The following is a 25,872-nucleotide window of genomic DNA, read 5'->3' on the forward strand; positions in this document are numbered from 1 at the left end:
ATCACAGACACACTGACACACACACACACACACACACACACACACACTGCACTCTCTCTCTACTGCTTAATGGATCTATTAACCAAATGGAGGCAGGGATAAATGGTTACACAAGCGGGATTTGGAGTTTGGCCCTTGGCGGAGAAAGCTGGACGTGAGTGCTAGTGCTGAGTTTGCCTTTTTGTTGTTACGCTTGTATACATGCTCATTTGCTTGTTTGTAAATTAGTTTACTGTATCCAACTGCAATGATTTAAAACAGAGCTGCAATGTTCATTCCAGAACATTCCAGCGAGCCCGGCTGTAATCAAGCAGCCCTTGTTTAGTGTGAGGTGCGGCATCCAGGTGACTGCTGCCAGTTTCATTGTTTTAAGTGATCCGCCCATCGTGCTCGTTGCCTCAAATGTCCTTCAGCCAGACACAAATAATGGTGAGAATTCTGTGCTTTAAGAAGCCCGTCTTTTTTACGCCCATGAAAACCCCTTACAAAATCCCACTTACAGATTGTGGTACGTGATAGCGTAAGAGATGCTAAGTGCTGGGTTCAGGTGGCACTCTTGTAACGGCCCGTATCTCGCTGGCATCTCGAACAGCCAACCTGCATGCTCAGATAAGCTGACAACACGGCACGCTTAAGTGCCACAGACAGCTTTTTTTTGCTCCGTTAGGCCAAGAAACCACGGATGACCCTGAGCTGGAGCTTCCGAAATGCAGCTTGCAATCTTTCCAGGACGAACAAATAAAAAGCAGTGAATGATAATAATGTGTGTCATGTTTCCCTCCGGATTTAAAACAAACACTTCATGAAAATAAAAAAGGAAAAACATCAGCAGTAATTTGTGATGCAGAGTCCTGGTAAAGAAAAATGAAAACCAAAACTTTTGAAATGAATATGAAAATACTCTAAAATCTAATTTTAGTCATTGTTTCTAATTCAAGCTGAAAAATGGACCATCAATTAGCAGAAATTCTGGAAATTTAATCCTTTATTAATTTACTTGCTTACTTATTAGATTGTTTGATAAAAAAAAAAAGAAAATTAAGAGAAAAAGACAACTGCAATGAAATAATTGAATTAATTAATCTAGATATAAACATTATATTATATTAGCCCATTATATTTCTAATAATTTCACATTTGACTGTGATTTTTGGTTTTTTGGTTTTTTAATTTTTACAAAGAAAGCTAAAGCAATTTTTCCCTAAAAAAACTGTCGGCATGAATCTGCACTGTGAGGTTTTACACCACTTTATTCTTTAGATATTTCTCTTAATAATTCTCTTTCTCTTTGTTCTTTTAAGCACAGGCTTCACCAGATCCCTGCAACCAAAACCGATTGTGTTTCTAAGGTGTGACGGTCAAAGCGCTTCATTCTTTCAACTTTTTTCACTTTCTTTTCTTTTCAAGGAGACGATCACACCCGACCTGGTGACACCTGAGAAGCTGTGCAAATGACTTTCACACTTAACGGCACAACGCAGATGACTCACAGACGAAAATAAACCGAATAAAGCACCTGTCTATCAAGCCGACATGTCAAAGAACGAGGGAGAATTCAAGCTGTCTATCAATCCAGAGTCACTCTTTAATGCAGACACGTTGCATTATTTACACAGTTTGGTTCTCTGGTTTTACGAAGAAGCTGGGGCATCATGATAGTATGTCAAACTGTGTGTTCCAAAACATGTCATCACCCTGTTTTTAGGGAAGCGGGTTGCGTTTTCTTTTTTTTCCTCACACTTTTGGAAACCTGGAGAAGCATGTGGTTGTGAAATTAAAATGAACTGAGCAGAATTAATTCAGACAGCTGTACTTTAACTCAATCCATGGATAAGCATGCAGGGTGCAGGCTGGAAGATTCGTTTATACACAGTATTTTATTCTAGGCATGCTGGATTATGAAGCACAGGGGGGTCCAGAGTTGCTCTTACGGGTCTGTTCTCTATGCACGGCAGTGAAAGTCGACTGATTACTGCTGGTGCAGGAGGAGCTGGTTATGAGCTTGAATCCCGCAGCAGTACTTTGCATTAATTAGTTCCTCACATGCCCTGAAGGCTTTCCGGCCTCTGCGTGATCTTTAGGCACTTTTATGGTTCGAAAGATCGCAAGAGTCATTAAAACTCTGCCACTTGCAGAGCAGAAGTCTGACAAAGAGCCATCTATATGGACATAAAAGGAAAAAGTTTAATGGGGGGAGTTTAATTTGCAAGAAATCTTCAATGGCGTCTAGGATTGTACAAATGTTTGGAATAAAATTTTGAGTTTTTAGTTTTTTTTCGCTTTGTAAAGCCATTTGACAATTTGTACACTCTGCTCAAACATTATTTTTTCATCCACAAGTTTCTTTCAACTTCTAGAGTCTGTGTCAGACTTCTACTTTGCAAGTGTCCTTTAATAAGGAAACCTCCTTTAAAATTTGCTTTAATTCCTTGGCCAAACATGCAGTGGAATTTTTGTGTAAACAAGCAGAACAGTCGTGATGTTTGAGGTAAATGTGACTCAGACCATTGTGCCAGTGCAACTTAAAGAGTACATAGTCAGATGTGCTACGAGGAAATGGCGCGAAATAACAAACCTTCTCATTGAAGGACAGAAACTAGGAGAGGGAGGTGATGAAGAACAAGAAAACCTTTCAAGGGTGTGCATTGTCGGTTAAAGTGGGGTCACAAGAGGGTCGTGTTGAGCACGGAGGCCGAGCCTTCAGCCTTAAAGTGCTTTCACCCAAGCGAGCGCACCTCTCAACACCACAAAGCCCAGATTCAACCTCCCGGATTTCACACGCTACTTTTCCACACCTGCTTCGCACATGCTTTTAAAATATCAAATTGCAGCCCCGGAGCATTAAAACAGACAACAACAACACAAAAGCAGCACTTTGCTGCAGCAGAGTCTTCAAAGACTTAAAGTACAGTAAAAACATGAAAAAAAGATGCAGTCATTTGTCGGGAAGAAGAAAAAAAAAAAACAAGACTGAATTGAAGAAACAGCTCTTAATTGAGGTGAGTGTGATCGAGAGGCTGCGTTCCAGATGGCAGCGTGTTATTTCACCGTGCCTCGTTAATGCGGCAGGATGCGACAGCCGTAAGCCGAGAGCTCCCTGGAGGCTCGGATCTAGAATGAGGGCCAATGCGGGCATCGCTGCCACCCAGCGCCAGGCTTGCTCACTTACTCCGGGACACGTCATGTCGAACCCGCCAGAGAAATGGTGTTAGTTAATGCAAGACACGTTGTTAACAGACCCACTTTGGGTTAACACTTGGGTCTTTCAGCGGATAAAAAGGAACAGAAGGTGTGTCTGTTCCTTCAACACACAATCTCGCTAGTCTAATGAACGGATCACATAGCAATGGGTTCTGGATACATAAGACAAGCAGATAAGTTCCAATCTTTTTGTATTTCACTTGTAAGAAACTGTTTTGGCAGGAGCCGACATCAATGGAAGTGACAAGATTGCCTTGGAGAATAAGTTACTTAAATCCTGTGCTAATCTTCACTCTGTGTGAATGAGAGGTTTTACATTACTCAATGGACCACAACATTTCACTTAATACATACACTTGCTCATGCTGTGGCAGTTCAAGACGCCATACAACATCACTACGGGTGTTATGGCACCATATTTAGTCTTGGTCTATGACTACGATTGATTAACCTACTAAATACAAATTCGTTCGCATTTCCATCTCTTATACTTACCCAGTCAAGTTATTTAAACAAATGGTTTTCTTCCCTTTCATGTCCAGCTTAAAAAATTTATAACCCCTACCCTTTGGACTCTCCATAAATCATACCACAGTAACCTCCATTTATTTTTGTACAAGATGATTTTAAAAAAAAAAGGAAAAAGCACTGAAAACCCTTTGGCTGTGTAATCCACTTCCATTGCTTCCACTGCTGCCACTCCAAGCATGTTCCCAACTTAATCATACACATCAGCTATCAAAAGCACAGAGGAACATGGCATTGCTGACCATAACCACACAAAACAATGATTTGGCCTACAAGGACCTTGTACTAACATGCTTGTTACATTTTCTTTTGTTTGTATGTTTGATTTTTGGCTCGGCTCAAAGCCTCGTCCTCACAGCAGATCTCTCTTACGGCTCGAAACAACAATACAACAAAATTTAACAGTGTAAAATATTTTACAGACAAGCTTTTCCCAAGAAAATCCTTATAACAATGATCTTGTATTCTTCTGGTTTGCTTTTGGGTTTCCTTCGTATTATAAAATTGCCTGGTAAAGATTTCCCAAAGAATTTACGTATTGGCACCATTGCCAATTGAATCTATGCTGCTATTAAGCCAAACAAAGACAAAGCTCTTGTACTCCTTTTAATATTAGATGCAATATATTTACTTCATTTCAAAATAACCTTCAATTTTAAAAAGTATTTTACCCATAACAGACATCCTCCACTCACAAGTAGCGTTATATGCCGTGAAACACACCCACTTGCTTCGCCAGGACACATACAGCCCTGGGTTCACTTCTGTAGCCAAATGTCATGTGAAAAGGTGAATAATTGCTAAAGGATGCCAAGTCAAATACATGCTTGTGACACGGTCGTAATGATCTCGCATTATTATTTCGACATTTTGGGCAATTAGACTTTTAACTACAATCAAAACACAATTCAATCCAGATTTCACAGGTCTTTTTCTTGACAGCATGAGCATTCCAACTCAGTGAGTAGCTCTGCATCTGGTGCTATATGGGTATTAATAAAATGGTAGAAGAACTGTTGGCTTATAAACTGGAACTACTACACATGACAGCACCACTGAAATCCCACTAATGATGATGCTTAATATCCCATAAAGCCCTAAGCACAAGCAAAATGTTCGCAATTACGTTGTTTAATGAAGCAAAGTCACCTTTAGCAAACGACCGATATCTAAATCGGCACTCCTTCAACGCCCTTCACAGTCTAGGTGTGCATTAAAATACTGTTTGTCTTCATTTTAGCCTTAAAAAAGCAACAACAGAAATGCAGCTGGAAAGCAAAAAAACTAAAAAAGGGGCAACAAAGAAACTTCAAAATGCAGCTAATAAGTGAGAATGAAAGTAATTGCTACCTTCTTTTCATGAAAGAAAAGTAAACATTCTCATCTAAACCTTCAGAACAAAGTCCCGTCTTATTTTCCGTCGTCGCTGTCTGACCTTCTGCTCGCAGATCCTCGTAAGAGCGTGCGGAGATTACTCTAAATTTTGAGCAATTACCCTTCTAATTACAAAATGTCATATAATTACAACCATCCAAGGACATGATGAACTGGGTAGTATTTCAGCAGAAAGCGAAAAAAAAAGGGTATGTGAGCTAAAAAAGCAATTTGTGTTCATCTTGTGCATGTGCTAGGTAACACGGAAGTTCCCAGAAGCCATATAGTTTAGCGACTGGGATTTTATTCTTTTTTAAGAGAAAAAAAAATCCCGCCGGCTTTCAGGTATCGTGTCGCAAGTCAAAATTTTTAACCGTGACAACACTAATACCGTCTGCTAAAACGCAAACTGTCACACAGACAGACAGACATTAGGGCAAAGAGATGCCATTTCACCATTATACAGAAATGAGAGGATGTTATTTAATCCCTGAAGTGACATTCATCAATCACATGACAGCAGCAAAACCGAATCGCAGTTTAGAATCTGTGCGACAAACTTATGAAAGATGAACATTTTTTTTTTATATAAAATCTGATAGATAATTATTGTGATGTGTAATAAATTCAACTGTTAGACTATGAAATGTCAATACAACCAATCAGTTAATATGAAATGCCACATATAATAAGATATATTGTAGGAGAGGTGGGTTTAGGTAATGTAATTAACAGGGTTATGAGCTTGAATTGTGGAGATTCGATGGAAATGCATAGTTGACGCTAATGAATTAATGTCACAATCCTTGTATCCTGTCAGGCTGATATACTGATAACATGAAATATAAAAAAAAAAATCACCAATAATCCTGCTGCTTATGGAAAGTGTAACTCTAGGAAAATAATCAACGACGAATGATGTGATGTAGCCCAATGCAAAGACAGTAATAGTAATTATTTTTTAGTGCAAGCTAGTACTGGGTGGGCTGAAAAAAATTTCTGCACACGGTACTTTTCACAATATTTAATTTAGCTAACAAAATAGCTAGCAACTGACAAAAGACATGGAAGATAAGAGTAAAAACATATTAAATAGAAGGCATTGATTTAAAGCCTTTCAAACTGCAGTTACTAAGAACTAAAAAAAATATATATTGCTTTATAAATTATATCTGAAAGTTAAATTGTAAAATGATGATGTTCAAAATATCAGTATTGTAAATCTCTCGGGATTATGGCTCTGAACTATGAATCCCACCAGCCACTGCACCCCCACATAACTTGTTCATAACTAATAACTCACACCTGCAACACAATCTTGTAATTAGCACTTAAACATAAGTATCAATTTTCTTAGCACTCATTGTTTCATGTTTGTTTTCTATGGTTGTTGCTATTGTTCATTGTGTCGTTGTGCAAAGGTTATGGTTTCCTTGATTCTTTGGAGTTGTTTGTTGTGTCTTGTGTTTTATATGTTTGCACGCTATTAAAATGAACTTAAATTCTGCTTTCATTGTATTTAAGTGACATTAATTGTCAGCCAACGGCGCGTGCCTTTCCGGTAATCCAATTTCCGGTAATCCAACTTCCGCTTCCGGTGCGGCCATCTTCCGTGTGTATAAATAGACGTCAGCTCCTTTTATGACTCGCCAGATTGTCTTTTCGGCTTCATGTTTGTTTTGGGACCTTCCTGCAGTTTTTCCCTGTGGATTATTTTTTACTTTGCTTTTTGGCTTTTTTTGGACTAGCTTTTTTCCCGGATTCGGACAGCAGTTTTTGAATTTTTTGCCAGTTCTTGGACGTTTGTTTTGTTATTTTTCTGTCTGCTTCCTGTCTCTTCTGCCCTGCCCCTGGTTTGTTGTTTTGTATTTGCCGTTCCTGCTCTCTGTCTGTAAGAAAGGATTCCTATTTATTTGTATTTCCACGCTTCACCACTAGAGGCAGACATACAGTGTAAGCAATGACAAGTTACCTATGACGTCACAGTGCAATGTCCCCCATCAAAAGTATAAAAGGCCAGTAATAATAATATTATTATTCCTAACACTGTCCACTGGGTCTCAGATTTAAGTGCGTTTCATAAGTTTTCAGACCGTGCAGACGGAAAACATGTCTAAAGTCACTTTTAAAATTACCCTGACGTCGGATCCTCGGTTACCCTACAAAGTATTAAGTGTACCTGACAGTACACCATTCACCGCTGTGCTGAAGTTTGCAGCAGAAGAGTTTAAAGTGCCAGCCGCAACCAGTGCCATTATTACAAATGTTGGCATCGGAATCAATCCAGCACAAACAGCAGGAAACGTCTTCCTAAAACATGGATCGGAGCTTCGATTCATTCCCCGAGATCGAGTTGGAGCAGGTCAATGTCCGACGAGTGTCTGAACAATCAGGGATTTTTCAACATCGTGGAAAAGACAAAGATGCTTGTTTATTTATTTTCCAGTCCTGAGCTGTTAGTTTGCTTTTTTTTAAACAGAAGCAGCAAAATCCCACCCCAGTCATCCATTCATGTGGACTTTCTCCCCCTCAGTGATTCATGTTTACTGGACAAAAGACTTCCAAAAATGTTTTTAGTTTGTTTATTAATAATTCAAATAAACACGTTTTTGGCACATTATTCGCTTAATTTGATACATGCTGTATGTGACGTTTGGACGTTTGTTTTGTGATTTTTCTGTCTGCTTCCTTTCTCTTCTGCCCTGCCCCTGGTTTGTTTTGTATTTGGGGCTCCGATTTAAGTGCGGTTCATAAGTTTTGAACTATTACTTTGTTTTTCTAATTAAAAGACTGCCTTTTGAAATTCATCCTGTGTCCTGCATTGGGGTCCTTCCTCTCACGCACCCTGACAATAATGGTGTCTTATACTGCATCAATTCTAAATTGACTAAATTGTCATTTATTACCCCTTTTACAGTCGTAGCAGTTATTAGCTGTTGCTCCCTTCTCGGGTTCGAACAACAGATCCTGTTTTGTTACTGAGCAACATGAAAGAGTGAAAAGTTCTTGACTGTTCCAAAATGCTGACACCCGAGACTTCTTCCCTAACTATTAAATAAGCAGGTCCTTATAGACAACTACAACATATAAATGGCTGTATATTCTCTTTGTTTAATTAAACATGTTTTTGAAATCTGTCTATCATGTGAATAATGAGGAGTATTTGCTATATCAATATACCAGTCCCCCAACTCAACAGCACTGTGGTATGGTCTTTACATTTCTGTCCTATATGTGTGTTTTGCACAGAGCTAAAATATCCCACTAATGCCAGAATACACAAGTCATTCCCCGCAGTTAAAGAAAATCTGCGTTTAATATCTCTTCTCTAGACCTAAGGTTTTGAGGAACATGATACTTGGCAGATGGAGGGAATCCGAGCTGGAGAGCACAGAGAAGGTTTGTAGAGCAGCGCACAGCGCCAGGCAGAGTGACGGCTATTACTGGTCTTCAGATTCCTGCATCATCACTCAACATGAATAATGTCATGTCCATCATTCACGCTTCAGATATGCTTATATCATGGCAACAGTGTAACAACCTATGGGTCAAACCTCCAAACTGACCCGTGGGATGCTTCATTATCTAAGCAGGCAAACAATTTCTCATGTCATCAGGGATTAGTGCTGGAGCTTGACAGCCTGCTGGTAAACGTATTTAATTACCACGGCTTTCTTAACAACACTGCTTTGAAATCCTACCGCTACCTACAGCCTGCTGCATTATTTCATATAGTTATTCTCAGGGGTGGGCAAATCGCTAGACCTGGCGCCCAGGACAAGTAGATATCATGTCCGTGCTATTTGTAGTTTCCTGGTGAACAAATAAACCCATCCTCCTATTGACTTTCTGGAAAACGTTTTCATTTATTAACTTAATTCACTTCACAGTGGTATGATGCCTGTGAATCCCATCGCCTGCTGAACTACACACATCAGCCCTGGTGTCGATCAGGTGATTTTTTCAGTTGATCACGATTTATATATATTTTTTACTACCCAAATTATAACAGGTAATCTTTTCTAGTCTATCTATCAAATCCAATTCAGTTCTTTCCCAAATAGTTTCCCACAAAGTTTAAAGCAAATAAATTATCTAGAATGTTTTTTTTACACTTGTAGCATTACAATTTCTCTTCACTAGAACTAAAACCTGTTCTCGCATAACATTGCCCCTGTGCACAAAGTGAGCCCCTTGAAGACTCAATGTGCCAAAGTTGGAGTAGAAGTTCTCAAGTGGCCTGCCCAGAGCCCTGACTATAACCCCAGTGAACACTTTTGGGACGATTCGGAACACAGACAGTGCTTCATCGTTGCCTTACCTCAGTACTGCTCTTGTGGCTGAATGAGCAAATCCTCACATCTAACTTAAAACCTTCAAAAACACATCAACTAAACCTACTAAATCTGGAATATTTAACCGTTCTGATGATCACATGCCCACAAACTCCTGGCCATATAGCGTGGGTAGAAACCTCAGCACATCTGAGCAAAGTATTAAAAAAGTAAAATAAAAAAAGCAATCATACAACCTTCCTTCACCTTGCAGTTAAATATATCACGAGATGCTAGCAAGAATCATACTTCTGCACTGTAGACAAGCAGAAAACATCACATTTGCCAATGCCTTGGGGACTTTTTGTTCAGGAACAGACAATGTGCTACGTCACAAACTTTATCGCGAGAGGACTGGGAAGACAATAACTAGTCATCCCTTTTGTGGGAACTCTGTATTTGTTTAGTTGTCTAACCACATACCAGTTAGCACCTTCAGAAGAAATGGACAGTGGTGGATGAAGTTCACAAACTTGAGTTAAAGTAGAGAGACACTCGGTAAAATATCACTCCAGTAAAAGTTAGTGCTCGCTTTAAACATTCACTTGAGTAAAATATACAAAAGTATTTGCCTCCAGATGTACTTAAGTATTTATTATGACTATAATGTTCATATTATCAACTTAATCAACTCAGTTTATGTAAAAATACTCTAATATTACTATTACCAATCTATTAATATAATGATATAAATTATTCAAACACTGATTGATATCTATTCAAATTATCAGGAGTTCTTTCATCATTTATTCCCCTCAAAATATTCTGCTTGCTGTTGAACTTTTGCTGAACTGTATGTTGGTGCTAAATAGATACCACAAAGCAGCAGCAACAAAGTTGAAAACAGTGAGCACGCTCTACTCTGATTGGTGGCAAAACAGTAAAGTAAAGTACAGTAAAGTACAGATACACGAACAAGCAACTTTAGTACAGTAACAAATTACATTTACTTTGTTACAGTTCACCACTGGGAATGGACGACACACCGACACTTTCACTAACTGGGTGTTCGAGCTAATTAATTTGTCCACCTATGTATCTTTGTTTCTATCATATAATCATGATTTGTCAGCATTTTTTGTTTCAAATTGACAACGAGAGTTGTTTCCAAGCACTGCGTATAAACTGCAGTCAATATATGTTCCCCTATGTAGCCGAATGATAATGTAGTGTTAATTTTGCAAAGTATGCCAAAAGTCAGCATGTTTCTTCAACCGAAACAGGCTGCTGCTGAATAAGCACCGTCTCTCATACCCTTACATTCGTTTCTGAACATGTGGCCTTTCTTATGTATAAAACTGCACAGACCAGAGGGCATACACAACCAATAACACATTTCATTTTAATGAGTGGAACTATATGAATATTGATGTGCATGTGTAATGTTTTTACCACACCAAATTTTGGACTGCTTAGCTACAGAAAATGAATTCATATCCATCGGCTGGCTGAAAAAAAAGCACAATAATAAATAACTTTTTTTCCCTGCTAGAGTGTATGAGAAATGATTTTATTTTGAGGAATTTAGAAAGACATCACAAGGTCAGAAATACATATTTTCTCTTTTTTTTTAACTATGTGGCTAAACCCTGGCAGGGTCAATAACAATGTTAGCAGGATGTTAAGACATTGACTTTCTATTTTCTCCACTAATTACGGCACACATGACCTGCTGTATCCATCTTGGCTCCCTGGGTTTCTGATTACAATATTGAGTCAACAGAAGATGGAGTCTTGCTGAGACACAAATGAAAGAACGCACCAAGTGTGCCATGCACAGAAGGTGCCTCTTTTCCTCACTGATTACCCTTTCCTCAACTTCTGACCTCGACTATGAACTACAGGCATCTATTATCCTATATTCTACTGAACACGTGTTTCTACAGCAAATAAAAAGTCTAAAATCTAGACTTCTAGCTAAAATCTAGCAAACAATAAACCTAAAAGATCTGAATTTAAAGGGGACAAAAAAACTGCTGATTACTTAGCATTCTTAATGGCCATTGATCAATATTTCAAACACTAGCCAAAAGGCAAAAATGTCCTCATTAGATAGACATATGATAAGACTGAGCAGAGATGATTCGATTTCTATTTATAACTTGCAATAATTGCAAACAGGTTTCATTTCAGTATTTTTTAATTATTAAAAATATTTGATGTCTCAAAATTTGCAGACAGGCTCATAGATTTCTTAATACTCAGTTTTTTCTAAAAAGAAAACATTTTATTAGCTTTTGCAAGGAGCTTTTTTAACTATAATTATTAGCAGAGATTGATGAAAAACATTGATAAAAGCAGACCTATGGTAAAGCTAAAGAATTTATTGGTCAAAAAGATTTCTGTTGCTAAAGGCCTAGTTTAGTGTGTATTCAAATGCGTGTTCCAGATAAATTATTAATTAGTTTAACAACCTTGGACAGAATAAAAACGAATCCAAAAAAGTAGAACACCACCCAAGAAATCAATGATTTCAGCTTTTATGCAAGATCTTGTTAACTTCCATTATTATACAGACATGCCAGCATTACCAACAAAAAAAATCCCAATAGCAGAAAGTTGTGGGGGAAAAAAAACAGTATTTGACCACAAAAACCTTACAGAAAGTCTGTGCATGAGACTGATCTGTGCTAACGGCATAAATGATACAACCTGTCTTTTAATATGGAAATGCAAAACATGTTTGTTTTTTTTTTTTTTTAAGAAAACATTTGAACATTCCTCCATTGTGAATACAGTTAAGCCATTTCCATTTCTTCCACTCGAAGAAACATTTTTTAGACCTAATGACCATGTGATACAATTGAGACTATAGGGGTTTAAGTATTTTCCCTAAAACTGAGCCCAGCTCGGGTAAATAAAGTCAAATCAATATTCCTGCTTTTGTGTTATCTACTGGCTCAGAAAACACAGTTTGAACAAAAAAATTGCTTACAGAAACAAATGCACACATCACATTCTGCATTCTTTCTCCTTTAAACAAGCAGATAATAATTCCCTGTTAATTTACTCCAATTACAAAGTTGATTCTTTCTGCCATTTTGAATCGACTAAATCCTAATTGTTCTGTGAATTCTGGCGTTGGCATTGTTCTGGGTTGCTGCAGTAACACCCGAGTCTGAATCATGTCACAGCAGGTGGGTGGAGCGGCCGTAGACAGAGACAAGGATTAGAAGCGGCATGCTCTCTTTTATCATGACTACAGAATGATGATCCAGTTCAGCATGGAGATATTTCAGCCTGAGCTCCTGGGAACAGGAAAAGCGTTTCCGCCTCGGCTTCCGAGAGCATGCATCTGCTGCTGAAAAGCTCATCACTCTGGCTCTTCATACACTAGTCCATTTACACTGGTACCAAATAATCACACAGATCACACCATGCTGTAATGTATATCTGTTTCATTAGAGGGTAAAGAAACAGTGATTAGTCTCATTTGAATGATCTCTACCTGATGTTTTCAGGTCTGATACACAGATATAATAAAAGACAAAATAATGTAATGACACAGTCGAGCTACTTTCATATGAGCAGGAGCAAGTGGTTAGATATAAAGCTTTGAAAACTGTGGTCATAAATGTAAATGCATTTATTGTTCATTTAGTCAGTCATCCTTAGAACCTGCCTGGTCAGGATCAGTGTTTTTGTTTTGTTTTTTGGTTTAATACTACCATTATGTTGTTTTCCAGCGTTTTCTCTCGTTTTTACATCTAGTTTTAAGCATTACATCGATACAGATGCAGGTAATAAGTTTGTGTTAGACCCTAAATGTGTAGTTAGCCCCTTAAGATGCACAAGTAATAGGAACTGAAAGGTGTACAAATTATTTTATTGTGTTTCCCACATCCCACACTTGATGGAAAAGAGATTTATTGATTGATTGATTTTTACACAAGGTGGTTGCTGAAAATGCAAAAATAGCAGCAAACTTCCTCAATTTCAAACGGTTAGGAACCAAATCACCTCAAAATACACATATATTTGTCTCCTGCATCTTAATTTGTTTTGGCAGTTTGTACAAAATGTACAGAGGGTTCTAAATACAGCTGCTCTATCACCAGTAACAGCTGTTAAGGGGTTAAAACAAGTGAGGGGATTTGGTTAAGTGAGAATTCCCCCTACTCTGTCTCTCGCCTTGTCTAGACTGAGTGCTTCTATTATTTATTCAACAAGGAGCACTTTTTCTATTTATTACACAACATTTTTTGGGTCTCTGGTACGACACTGAATATAGACGTTAACTAGCTGCAAAATCGCTCCAGTGCCATTTATTATATTATTAGCTCCATCCTGATTCTGACTTTGTGCTTCTCGTGATTTAAAAGTCAACCGTGTGACCAAAACAAACACAAATACACCGGGGGTAAGATTAATCTCTTCCGCGAGTGAGCCATATTACTGTGATTTATCTCTCTTCCCCAATGACCACATCCTTAATATTTAATTTCGAACATGAATTAGTGTGCAGAAAATACGCTTCAGGGTTGCAGATAATGTGCTCTAGTACCTAAGAAGTACTTTTAGGCAAAACTGGGATTGTGCAATACTCGCAAACACGGTCGAGTCACTGCGAAACGCAACAAATCAAATTACTGGTTATGTAGCACAATGGAGGGAAAGGGAATGACAACAGAATGAGACAGCAATTCACAAACCTGCCTGTGCCTTATGTGTTACTGTAACTGTATTTTTATTTATTAGATATATAAGACTCAAAAATTAAGGAAGCGTACAAGGAACCTAAACTTACAATCTTTCAAAGAACAAATCAGTATTTCCATTATCAAGCAGCCAAACAATCGACGTTGCCAATCAAGAAGCCTGACCTTTATCTTTCTTTTTTTTCTTTTGATTGTATACACATTAACATTATCCCATCAAATTTTAATATCACGCAATGTGGCGTCCCTTATACTGGTTCTAATTCCAATTACTGCATATAATGCAAGTGCTTGTAATTTACATTTCACTCAACATTTTCCCTGAAGTACAGTCTCCAATGAATCTTCTGATCCTGGTATATATTTTTAGCAAGACGAAATAAAGAAGTGGCTTTGAATTAATATTAATAAGCCCATTACTAAACTCATTTTGTGCCTGGCATTTTTATTAGTCAATTTTGGAAAATTTCAAGGAAATGGATTTTTGACACAAATCTAGTCACACCGGGGATTTCTCAATTCTTTACATGAGCCTGGAGTAGTTGTGTGTGGAGTGGGGTGTGTGGAGTGAGGTGTGTTGGGGGGGGTGTTGCTGGATAAAATGAGCTAACAAATGAGAAATGGGTCAGAGAGATGTGAAACATTTATATATCACTCCTCTTCACACCTAGGTCATTAAATGACACAGTAATGGTGGATATAAGTGGGGCTCCAGGCATGTAATTTTGTTTCTGTTTAATACACACCTACAATACTGGTACTGTACTTGTTCAAAATGATGTGAGCAGTTATTGATGTACCTTTGGATCTAACATGATGAATAAAAATGATGCAGATGAAGCAAATACTCCTTCAAAAAAAGGAGCAGCACAATGCATCTTAGTGAAACAGAATGAACAGCATACCAAACCTCGAGGATTACATTTAGTAAAAACAAAAAAAACAAGTCAAGTCAAGTTTATTTCTTAAGCACTTTTCACAACAGACATTGTCTCAAAGCAGCTTTACGGAATTTAACAGTTAAGGTGAACAATGTGTATTTATCCCTGATGAACAGCCGTGGCGACTGTGGCAAGGAAAAACTCCCTTAGATGTTATGAGGAAGAAACCTTGAGAGGAACCAGACTCAAAAGCGAAACCCATCCTCATTTGGGTGACATCAAGAAAATAAATGCAAGGGCACGGTACAGAGAAGAATGAAGAATGAAAAAGAAAAAAAAAAGGCTAGATTTTTAACTGTGTAAGCAAACGTTCAGGTGTTCCTACTGAAGTGTACTTCTTCATATTCTGAATCATATTAGATGCAGTCAGTCCTCATCATTTTTTCACGTGATTTTTTTCACATGTAAATGTAAAGTCATAAATTCATAATCATTTAATTAACATTAAATGCAAATGTGTGTGTATTGACCTATACTGTTGGTACTATATAAAGCATACTGCTGTAGTACAGCTTGTTTTTGTTTTTTTCGTGTGTAAAATATAAAAAAATAAAAATTAAATATTTTGTAGCTTCTTTAGTTCTATGAGGAAAGTTATGCTTTGTCCTTTTCTTTCAGCTTTACATTCAAAATATTTGTTTTTTCCCCCAAAAATATCGACTAGACTTTCCTTTTTAAAGAAATTCATGTCCAGAATTAATCGACGCAATTCCTCTATGCTTTTGGAAACGTTTCTATTAATTGTGTTGAACTAAATTCAATACGATTGATGCTAATTTATGCAAACGTAATTGATATTAACCTTGTTTCACCTTCTAAAACAAAAAATGAAAAGAGAAGAAAAAGCGCTGTGCTGTTTTAGATCTCTGTACATGTGACGTGTGTATGTAATGTTCTAGCACTGGAAATGAAATGAAGGTTGCTTATGTTTGAGGTTCTGATTTGGCTGAAGTTGTTGGAATGCTTGATGCACATGATTGAGCTGCGATGCTTGGTGGGCTGACTTTTGCTAACGTGGGGCTTGTGGTTCCTGCTAAAACAGCAGTTAAAGGCAGACACGATTTATGTTACGTCTGTCCTTCATACTCTGTCCAAGGTAGGACAAAAATGACTGCACTAACAGATAGTTGCTACATGATGACATGATTTGTCAACACTCTCCTTTTATGCTGAACAAAGGAAGGAGAAAATGCTCCGGTTTCTGTTTAACCACAAGGGCAGTCTGCACATTCAGATTCTCTATAACTTAGATTTACACAAACTCCATGAGAAGTACTAGAGGACGAATTTTTTTTTTTAATGTTTTCAAAACTCTCAACAATGGAACAAAAAACCCCAACAAAAATAGTGATATTAAATGAATGAAACATATTTGAATCTCTTACAAAGAACACACTAAGCAGCAGGAAGCATTCTACACAATGGAAAAGACAAACTTTCTTAACTCTATGTTAATATAAGAAGTAGCGCTGCTTTCCTCTTGGCTAAAATGTTGCAAACATGAGGCTTCAGGAAGATAAAAATAAGTTAAATCTACTGCATTTGTCAATTAATTAACACCCTAATGTAGACGCTTGAGCAAACTCCAAAACATCAATGAGGTGCGATTTTGCACCTTGTCACACACAACTCATCGTTCTAATCCAACTTGCACTGAATCATTCAATTACAAAAGCCCGAACAAACAGCAGCCTTACTCAAGCAACGTCCAATGACGAGCAAATCCACTCTGACTTCAACTTTAAATCTAGAACAAACCTCTTATACTGCCATCAGACGAACTCATTACATACTTACACATGCTCTGAAACCTTTTAAAAGATTATCTGGAAGAAGAAATATTTTACATCTGTTCACTTTACTCTGTGACAACTACAATTAAGAGTTACAAGCCTACTAGGATGGAAAAGCAGTAGTATTTAATCTTAATCCAGCAGAAAGGGTCACAACAAACAAGCATTCCAAGTCGTCGACATGTTAGTGCAGGTTCTGTCATGCCATGTTTTTCTGTATCCACTTTATGCTTTAGAAAATGTCCACTCATACTTTTTCATCTTTCCTACTTTTATAAACCACTAAAGGACCACTTCAGAATGATGTCCACATTTGATGAGCTGCACTATCGAGGATCTAAAGAGTCTGTTACGTATCTAAATGTCCTGTCACCAGAACAAATTCCTTATGTGTATGAGCAAAACCCATTCGGAATTCTGATTGAATCAAAGATAAAGACGTGCTTCTAATAAGTTTTAAACCACATACTGTCAGTACAGATATATTTTAAAATAAAACCATTCGAGGCCTTTTTCATCATCATCATCATCATCATCTTTTATTTTCTTCTTTCCCTCATTATTATTATTATTATTAGTAGTAGTAGTAGTAGTAGTAGTAGTATTAATAATAATATTACTAATACTATTATTTATTATTACTATACTATGAACATTGATAATTGGACAAAAGTATTAGGAAACCTGACTTTTCCAGATATATTTGCTTTTTTTCCCCCAAAATGTTACCACATAGTTGACACCACACAATTGTATATGATGTATAGGAACGGATTATTACAATTTTCGTTTTACTTGAACTGTGAGACCCAAACATGTTCCAGCATGATAGTTCTCCTGTGCAAAGTGCAGGCTCCATGAAGATATGGTTTAAAATGGCGTTGGAATGGAAGATTGTGAATGGCCTGCTAAAGAGCCCTGACCTGAACCCTGTGATCACAAATCTCTACAAACAGACTCTACAATGTAAAGGGACATCTGCCCAGAAAAGTGGGAACAGCAAAAGGGGACTGAATGTGGAATGGAGTGTTCAGAAAGCACATACAAACTTTTATGGTCAGGTGTCCACAAAATACAAAATTTAGTTCATACAGTGTATATTAATATTTTGAATATTTTTACACCATAAAACTATGTAACACAGTAAAAAGATAGAAACCTAAAGAATCAGAAGGAACAACACTGATTTCGAATAAGCTGCTTGTTACTGTAAATACAAGTGAATGAATAGTATAACTGAAATTGTAGATCATACAGTCGGAAAAGCTGACCTACAACAATACGATATTCATATCATAATGCCATGTTGTTTTTTCTGCTCTTTCCTCTTGTAGTTGAAAGATTACTACAGAAAACTGCACACGCATGAAGCAAAACCCCAACGACGCTCGTGCACTCAATTCCCAAGAGTCAGGCATTGACAAAATAAGGTTGAACCAAATGGGAACAAAAGGTGAGTGGTTAAAGCAACTGAATGCCCAAGCTGGTGGCAGCCATTAAACGCCTCAGTACTCACACCCGGAGCCCAATGTGCATGCTGCATTTTCCTGGTCAGTTCAAAGGCACTTAGAGGGCCTGACATTATTTTGCAAAGAAAAAAACGAAGCACCAAAACAGAAGCTCGCTCTTCTTTTAAAGGTTATTTCTCCACTCAGGGATCGTTCTCTCTGCGCAGGAAAAAAAGGAGAAGATAAACTCTTGTGACAGCCACCGATGCATTATGTATGGCCGGGTTTTTAATAGTCCGTTCTGTGCTAGTGAGACATAATTATGCAGTCCGATACGTCTGTGTGTGAGACTTATGCACGTCATGCATTTATAAATGAGTGGTATATAAGATGCTTAGCAAAACATTGAAATGCTGCTCATTAACTAATCAACAGCACTCGAATGAGTGATTAAGTGATTGCATATGTATGGTGCAAAAGTGTTTAATGTCTTCTCCATATTACATCAGCTGATTAGCTGCGGCAATGTGACTGATACATTAAGAGCTTAATGTACAATAACAGATTTGTTACTATTAGCGTGCTATAGAAATCCAGGTAGTGGGTACATTTGGTTTCTTGAATGACATGAAACTTTCCATCCTTGCAGTTCTTTACATGAAAAGGTCGGAGGGAACCAAAGCACACTTGTTGGAAGGACTCTTTTGAAGTGTTAGGGAAAGCAGCCTATACATCAACTCTTCCTTTCCCTTTTTAGGTCAGCGGCTCAGGGTGCCATTTCAGAAGGGAATCATGAAATTGGGCTGGAAATGAGACATGTCGCTAAATGTCAACTCGTCCTCTCCCCAATCACAGCTTGACATGCAGAACTACAGCCGGCAACACAGGCCAAATGTGCCAAGCTACCTTCCAGGCAAGCTTGTGGGCCTGATTAATATTTATAGAAGAACAGCTTAAGGGCAGCCCCCTTGAGAGCTATCACTCCACTTTGCTGCCTAATGCTCACAAAATATATTGACAAGTCTCTCACAGCTCTCTCCGCCAGAGGCCCGTATGCCTTTTGAGCCGAGTGAAACACTTGCACTCAGCTGAGTTTGAAAATCGAGGCCGCTTTGGTGGGAACACGAATAGCCGAGTGTGTATGCCACCGGCTGGCTGCTTCAACAATCCCTTCTGCTTGATCGTCTAATGAGATCTCTGTTTTGAATACAAAAAAATATTTTCCTTTCCTTTTTTCCACTAATGGATTGGTTCAACAACTAGGCAAAGCAAAGTGGTGTTTGTTCTTACTTTTTGAACTTAAGTAAACAAGCTATAATGGATTTGTAAATGTCAACTGTTCACGCAAAGTTTTTATACTTGAACTTCATGAGTTTTCCTTTAAAACAAGAAACTAATTTCCACTGATTTCATGTTGCATTTTATAAAGCGGATTAACAAATAGTTCTAAAACCACTTTTCAATAATAGTAATACAATAAAACCTGAATATGTCTAGGTAATAAGATGCTACCCACTTTACAAACATTCACTTTACGAAGTGTCGTGAATACGAACAAACCTGTCCTCAAAGTGAAATTTGTTTGGAGTCTGAAAAATTCTAAACGGAGGAGAGCCGCCGCTGGCTAGTTGTCGACCGTAACCAGTCTACATGATGCGCACTGGACTCGGGCGAATTAATTATTTTGATTGAATTTTTTTAATTATACATTTTTTTTCTTTTTTATTACTTAATACAAAATATTGTATACGGTCGTTAGGAACGTAACTCATTTGGAAGGTAGGAAGCGTCTGTAGTCCATTTCCTACACAAAACAAATCAAACATGTTTAATTGAAATGCTTCCTTCGTCGAACATAAACTATTTTACATAACAGATTTTCAACGGCCAGCCCCGGATCTGAACACAATCAAATTAATGAGAGGCAGAAAATAAGTTCTAGCGAGACAAACAAGCTAGCAAAGGACTAAAGAAAATGAATGCCTGTTAACTGCTTGGTGGGATAGATGGGGAAATCACTGGCACTCAACTATTAGTGACACCTCAATGAAGATAAAGGTGTGTTATATAACGCCTTAGTGTAGCTCTGAGAACCATTACAGAGGAAGGACTATGTTTTGTTTGTGGGTAAACAGAGTTTGGCATTGGGAGGACAGCTAGCAAGTGTGAAAGAGAAGTAAAACGTGTGTGTGTGTGTGTGTGTGTGTGTGTGGAGGCTTAGTATGTAAAATCATTCCCAGAAATCTGCTACGCTGCAGTGTTTAGTTCAAAACACACCTGGTCCTAATATTAAGATGCCGCTTAAGGACTTAATTAACTGAGATGTGTGTGTATGTGCGTGTCTTGGGTTAGAACTAAAATGAATTCGACAGGAAGGTCTTCAGGAGTTGGGCATTCCTGGTTAAGCAGATTAAGAGTGATCAGAGTATGTACGCAGAGCCCAGAGAGATCACTGACACACCTGGAGCTAGTTTACACCGTAGCAGATATGCTGCTTTAAAAACACATTTGGAAACTCACATTCGGAAAGTCTTGCCATATAAAAAGTTCACTTTCAGTAAGAGGACAAGATGACAACATTTAGACTAAGATAAAGGTCAGAAAAAGAGTATATTTCGTTTTGGACAGCTTTTATGAACCATTACTAGCCTATATACCACTGTGCTGTTGGATCTGAAGGGGATGATAAGTCTTCTATAAAAGCACAGCCATGACTGAAGGTCCAGTTGCACTCTAAGATATTTGAAGCTGCTGCGATAGAAACGGATTTAAACACAACTGAAAGATAACCTTTGTTCCAAAATGTTGTACAAGTTGTCAAGGAAATACTTTGTTTCATTTTCTGAAAAAGTTCAATTTATAAAACTTTAAATTGTCCAGACAATTAAAGTTAATAATACAATATAAGATCACCTCATTAATGAGCTTATTGTGTTTAACAGTTTATAACTTAAATCACTACAATAGAGATATTTATACACTCTTAATGCTCCTTCATCATTGTTTCCATAGCATCAACAAATTCGATAAGCTTCATTCTCCAAAGCAAATCATAAACTGATTTAAAATGGGGCGCATGCAAGCTGTGTTTACAGAAAGAAAAAACACGTCCTATCTTTGTCATGTTCAACAATGTTAAATGTATAAACCAAAAATAGTTTAAAATATCGTGCATAATATGGTTATCAAAAAATAAATAAATGAAAAAATGAAATATGCAGAATTTTAAAGCACGCTAGTAGACAACGTAGTAGGACGTATTTTTTTTTCTTTCAGATCTACACCAAGACTCAGTAAACAAAACACCAAGGTAAAAGTCGACTGTGACCTCAACTTAATAAGCAGCTCCTCCACGTTATAATAACCACAGAGAGACCACAGTCGCATGATCTTGTTGGTTCACAAGACCAAAACATGGAAATTCCCAGATCAAAGTTCACCTACATAAAACATGAACAGCATGAACAAAAACAGCTTTCATTTCCCGTCATTTACTTTCCATTTCAGAGTTTTTCCAGTGGACAAATTTTATTCCCATTCTATTACATATCACATTAATACAGTGGTAATATATTCCACTAGTCACATTACAAGGAAAAAAAGCTGTCCTGTGAAATGAGCAAACAAAATGAGCACACAAGCTGCATAGTAGACGTGTGCTAAAATCTACAACTCTTCATAATAATAAGAGTTCACATTAGATCCTAGTGATCAGCGAGACACCTTTAATTTTCACACCTTTAATCCTGCAGTTCTCACACCCACGATAAGAACACACTGAATAATACAATATTTATACAGTTATTTTTATAACCTGGATAATAATAATACTGCACACTATTTTACCATTACTATTAGAATTTTAATTCATTAGGTACTTTTTAATATAAGATATACTTCTGACACACTACTGACAATCTCCAAATATTACACACTGCAATAATAAACACTTTAAAATTTCATCGCTGCTGCTGTATTTTTACATTTATATTTACGCCATTTAGCAGACGCCCTTATCCAGAGCTACGTGCAGAAGTGCTTTGAGTCTCTATTAATGAATAAATCAACACTGGTCCACGAGACTACAAACTTAAAATGTAAAATCCTTGAAGATCCATCAGCCTACAACTCCGGATAAATTTTTTAATAAATATACACAAAGACAAAGTAAACTTAGAAAAGTGCTTGTTTAAGTGATTCAGGAAGAGGTATGTCTCCACCTTTCGCTTGAAGTTATTATGTTCATAGATCACATTGTGCTATGTCAAAAATATTCATAGAAATATCGTTAAAGTCCTGAAATATAATATGATTAGGTACAACTTTAAATTAGGGACCTCATATCTACTCAAACTGACTGCACTGAGTTAAATTAACAATACTAAAACTTCAGCTTTAAGAAATCATTATTGGCATTAACTTAAATACAAAGTAAATGAACACATCAACTGACGTTTGCTTAAATAATAAATAATGCTCGTGCGGTGGCGGTATCGTCTATGGCAAAATAATAGACCCACATGAAATAGCTACAAATTTAATTACACTTATAAGTGATTGAATTTAGATCTCAAGATGTAAATATTAAAACTTGTTTTTAAGCCTCGGGTCAAAATTCTGCCCCACAAATGTTCATGCTGGTGTTGCTTCAGATTGATCAATGTGGCCGTAATTTAACTCTCACTAATGGAACATATGTGAAAGCAGATGTTGATTATGTGAGTTATTTGTTATGTATTTTGTTAAATGTTAATTCATGTTGTACAGTTTGTTAACTAGTGTGTTAAATTGTGTTGAAATTATTTTTGAAATACTGCATGTTTATAGCAGTTTTTTACCAGTGCCATTTGGATCCCGCTACCTGTGTGGAGTTTGACATTGGACCTCCTGGAGTGTTTAAAGGCTCTGGCATGGAGAAGCTGATGCTGGATCTGTGATGATCACAAATGCTGAGCTCATAAAACTAGGAGCTACTAACCATATAGACTGTATAAGACTGCAGAAAGAACATCACTTATAATCTTATACTCCAGTAATCATGTTAGTTCTCACTCTCCAGTGTTCTGTATTGTTGAAAGATTTATGATCAAACTCTTGATGTCACCCAAATGAGGATGGGTTCCCCTTTTGAGTCTGGTTCCTCTCAAGGTTTCTTCCTCATAACATCTAAGGGAGTTTTTCCTTGCCACAGTCGCCACGGCTGCTCATCAGGGACAAATTCGCACCATTCACCTTAACTGTTGATTTCTGTAAAGCTGCTTTGAGACAATGTCTGTTGTGAAAAGCACTATACAAATAAACCTGACTTGACTTGACTATAGGATTTCAAACAAATAAAATTCCAAGTGAGCTTAAAAAAGTGATGAAATTTCACTAGCTACTAGCATGACTCTACTCTACTTCTCAACTCTAGTTGAAGCAACAGATGTTTTTTGGAAGGAGCTTTGTGTAGATGGATGGAAATGAGAGGTCCATTCAGCTCCACTTATTTAATGGTTAGAGACAGATTTTTTCCAAAAATGTTACCTAATGCACATTTAAGGCATTTAGATGCACTTATCCAGAGTGACTTCATATTATCTCATTTATACAACTGAGCAGTTAAGGGCCATACTCAAAGGCCCAGAAGTGGCAGCTTGGTGATGCTGGGAAGTGACTCATGACCATTTGAAGTCCAAACTCATCACCAATGAGCTACCACTTCCCACAATACAGATTTCTAGTTCAGAACTTTCTACTGACAAAGTCAAGTCAAGATTATTTCTATAGCACTTTTACAACGGACATTGTCTCAAAGCAGCTCTACAGAATTTAAGAGTTAACAGAATTTAAGAGTTAAGGTGAGCAATGTGTATTTATCCCTGATGAGCAAGCCATGGCGATGGTGGCGAGAAAAAACTCCAACACATTAAGTAAAAAAAGATGCATTATATGGACAAAAGTACTGGGTGACTTTTTCAGCCATATGTGGTTTTTCCCCAAACTGTTACCACAAAAATTGAGGCATAAAATTGTAAAGGATGTCATTGAACTCGGAGACCTAAACCTGTTCCAGCCCCTGTTCACAAAACGAGCTCCAGGAAGATATGGTTTACATGGATAGGAGTGAAAGATCTTGATTGGCCTGCTATAGAGCTCTGGCCTCAACCATATTGAATGTCTCTAGAATGAACTGGAATGCTGACTGCACCCATGATTCCTCACACTACACCAGTACCTGACTTTACTAAGGCCATTGTAGCTGAATGGGCACAAATCTCCACAACTACATACCAAAATGTAGTGGTATTATCTTTCCAGAAGAGTGGAGGTTATTATAACAGCAAATGGGGATTAAATGTGGAATGTTCAAAAATCAATTACGAATTGTATTATCAGGCTACCACAAACGTTCATCCATACAATATTTCAAACTGTGCTACCTACTGATAGTTACAGGAACCTTAATATAAAGCTTCACTAATCATTATAATGTGTGATGATGTTTAATAATTTTAATGGATTTTTGAATTTAAGACTCATATCTTTCTTTATCCACCTAAATCATTTCTATCACTAGTCAGTGTAATGAGTTTTATCAGTTCCAACACTGGCAAAGCCTTCCTTAGACATCTACATTTAAAGCCTTGAGATCGCTTAATTCCAGCTACATCCCTTAGCTCCTTTCAGACAATAGTCTCCTTTTTTAGTCTCCCTCAACCTAGATGATGCCTGAGAGTGTTTATTTACCCCACAGCCATTGTCCATACATCCCCCTTTTCATTTTCATTCCTCAACCTCCAAGCTAATTCAATTTTCGGTGTAACGACTACCTGTAATTATTCGCAAGCTCTGCACGGACTCTCTGGCTGAGTGCGCCCGCTTTATTTGACGGTGCCCTTGCATGGAGGCCAAATTCCAGAGTAAGCGCTTTAATTGTGGGACCTTAATTGCTGTTGTATTAGAGGGCTTAGCAGGTCTTTCATTTCAGAGTCCGTTTTGCCTCTTGAAGTGCTTTGCCTTTGATACGCACAAATGAGTAGACAGTGCGTGGAGGAGGAGAGCTACGGTGGGAGATCTGCAACAGGAAAAACACTGATGACGTCAAGATACAAAAGACTTATTCGCTCTTTGTATCCCCCCTACACATACACACATCTCTTTTTCAATCACTCATCCTGTAAAAGCATGGGCTCTCTTCCCCCTCGGGTCGCTTTGTGAGCAAGACGAGTGGAAAGTGCTGCAAACAAAGCAATCAATTGGACAACCAGTATGTCCTCGAATAAAACAAAGAGAAATTCGGCTTAAACAGGACACAGTTCTCTGGCATTTAGAAACATTCCAGCGCTACAAAAGATAGCATTTGTTTCACGCTGGTATTTTTTCATCTTGATAAAAACGTGTTCTTTGTGTGAAATCAAATTGGCAGTCAAACTCTACACAAAGTTTTAGATCAGAACCTCGCAACAGTACAAGGGCAATAAGTCAGACAAACTTTTCTCTTTCCGTGTATCACTCATCGATCTTTCTACATCCTTTCAGCTTTAAAGCCATTATCTACTGTTTTATCATTGTACCACTATATTATTTAGTCAATATCCATATTTTAACAAGTC

The 25,872-nt window shown here is 37.6% G+C and overlaps 2 protein-coding genes across 12 annotated transcripts in view; one reads left to right on the top strand and one right to left on the bottom strand.

The window, feature by feature from the left end:
* Nucleotides 1-25,872, bottom strand: part of tenm4 (teneurin transmembrane protein 4) — a 202,193-nt gene that overhangs the window by 167,586 nt on the left and 8,735 nt on the right. The window lies entirely within an intron of this gene.
* On the top strand, nt 7,156-7,913 carry LOC124394548 (ubiquitin-fold modifier 1-like). Its single transcript, XM_046862858.1, has one exon. The coding sequence runs from the start codon at nt 7,213-7,215 to the stop codon at nt 7,486-7,488; it is 276 nt and encodes a 91-aa protein (XP_046718814.1). The 5' UTR covers nt 7,156-7,212; the 3' UTR covers nt 7,489-7,913.

The sequence above is a fragment of the Silurus meridionalis genome, chromosome 12 (assembly GCF_014805685.1).
Source record: "Silurus meridionalis isolate SWU-2019-XX chromosome 12, ASM1480568v1, whole genome shotgun sequence".
Taxonomy (NCBI): domain Eukaryota; kingdom Metazoa; phylum Chordata; class Actinopteri; order Siluriformes; family Siluridae; genus Silurus; species Silurus meridionalis.

What these genes read in the sequence shown, in the direction of transcription:
- LOC124394548 (XM_046862858.1), top strand. Translation starts at nt 7,213, where the DNA reads ATGTCTAAAGTCACTTTTAAAATTACCCTGACGTCGGATCCTCGGTTA.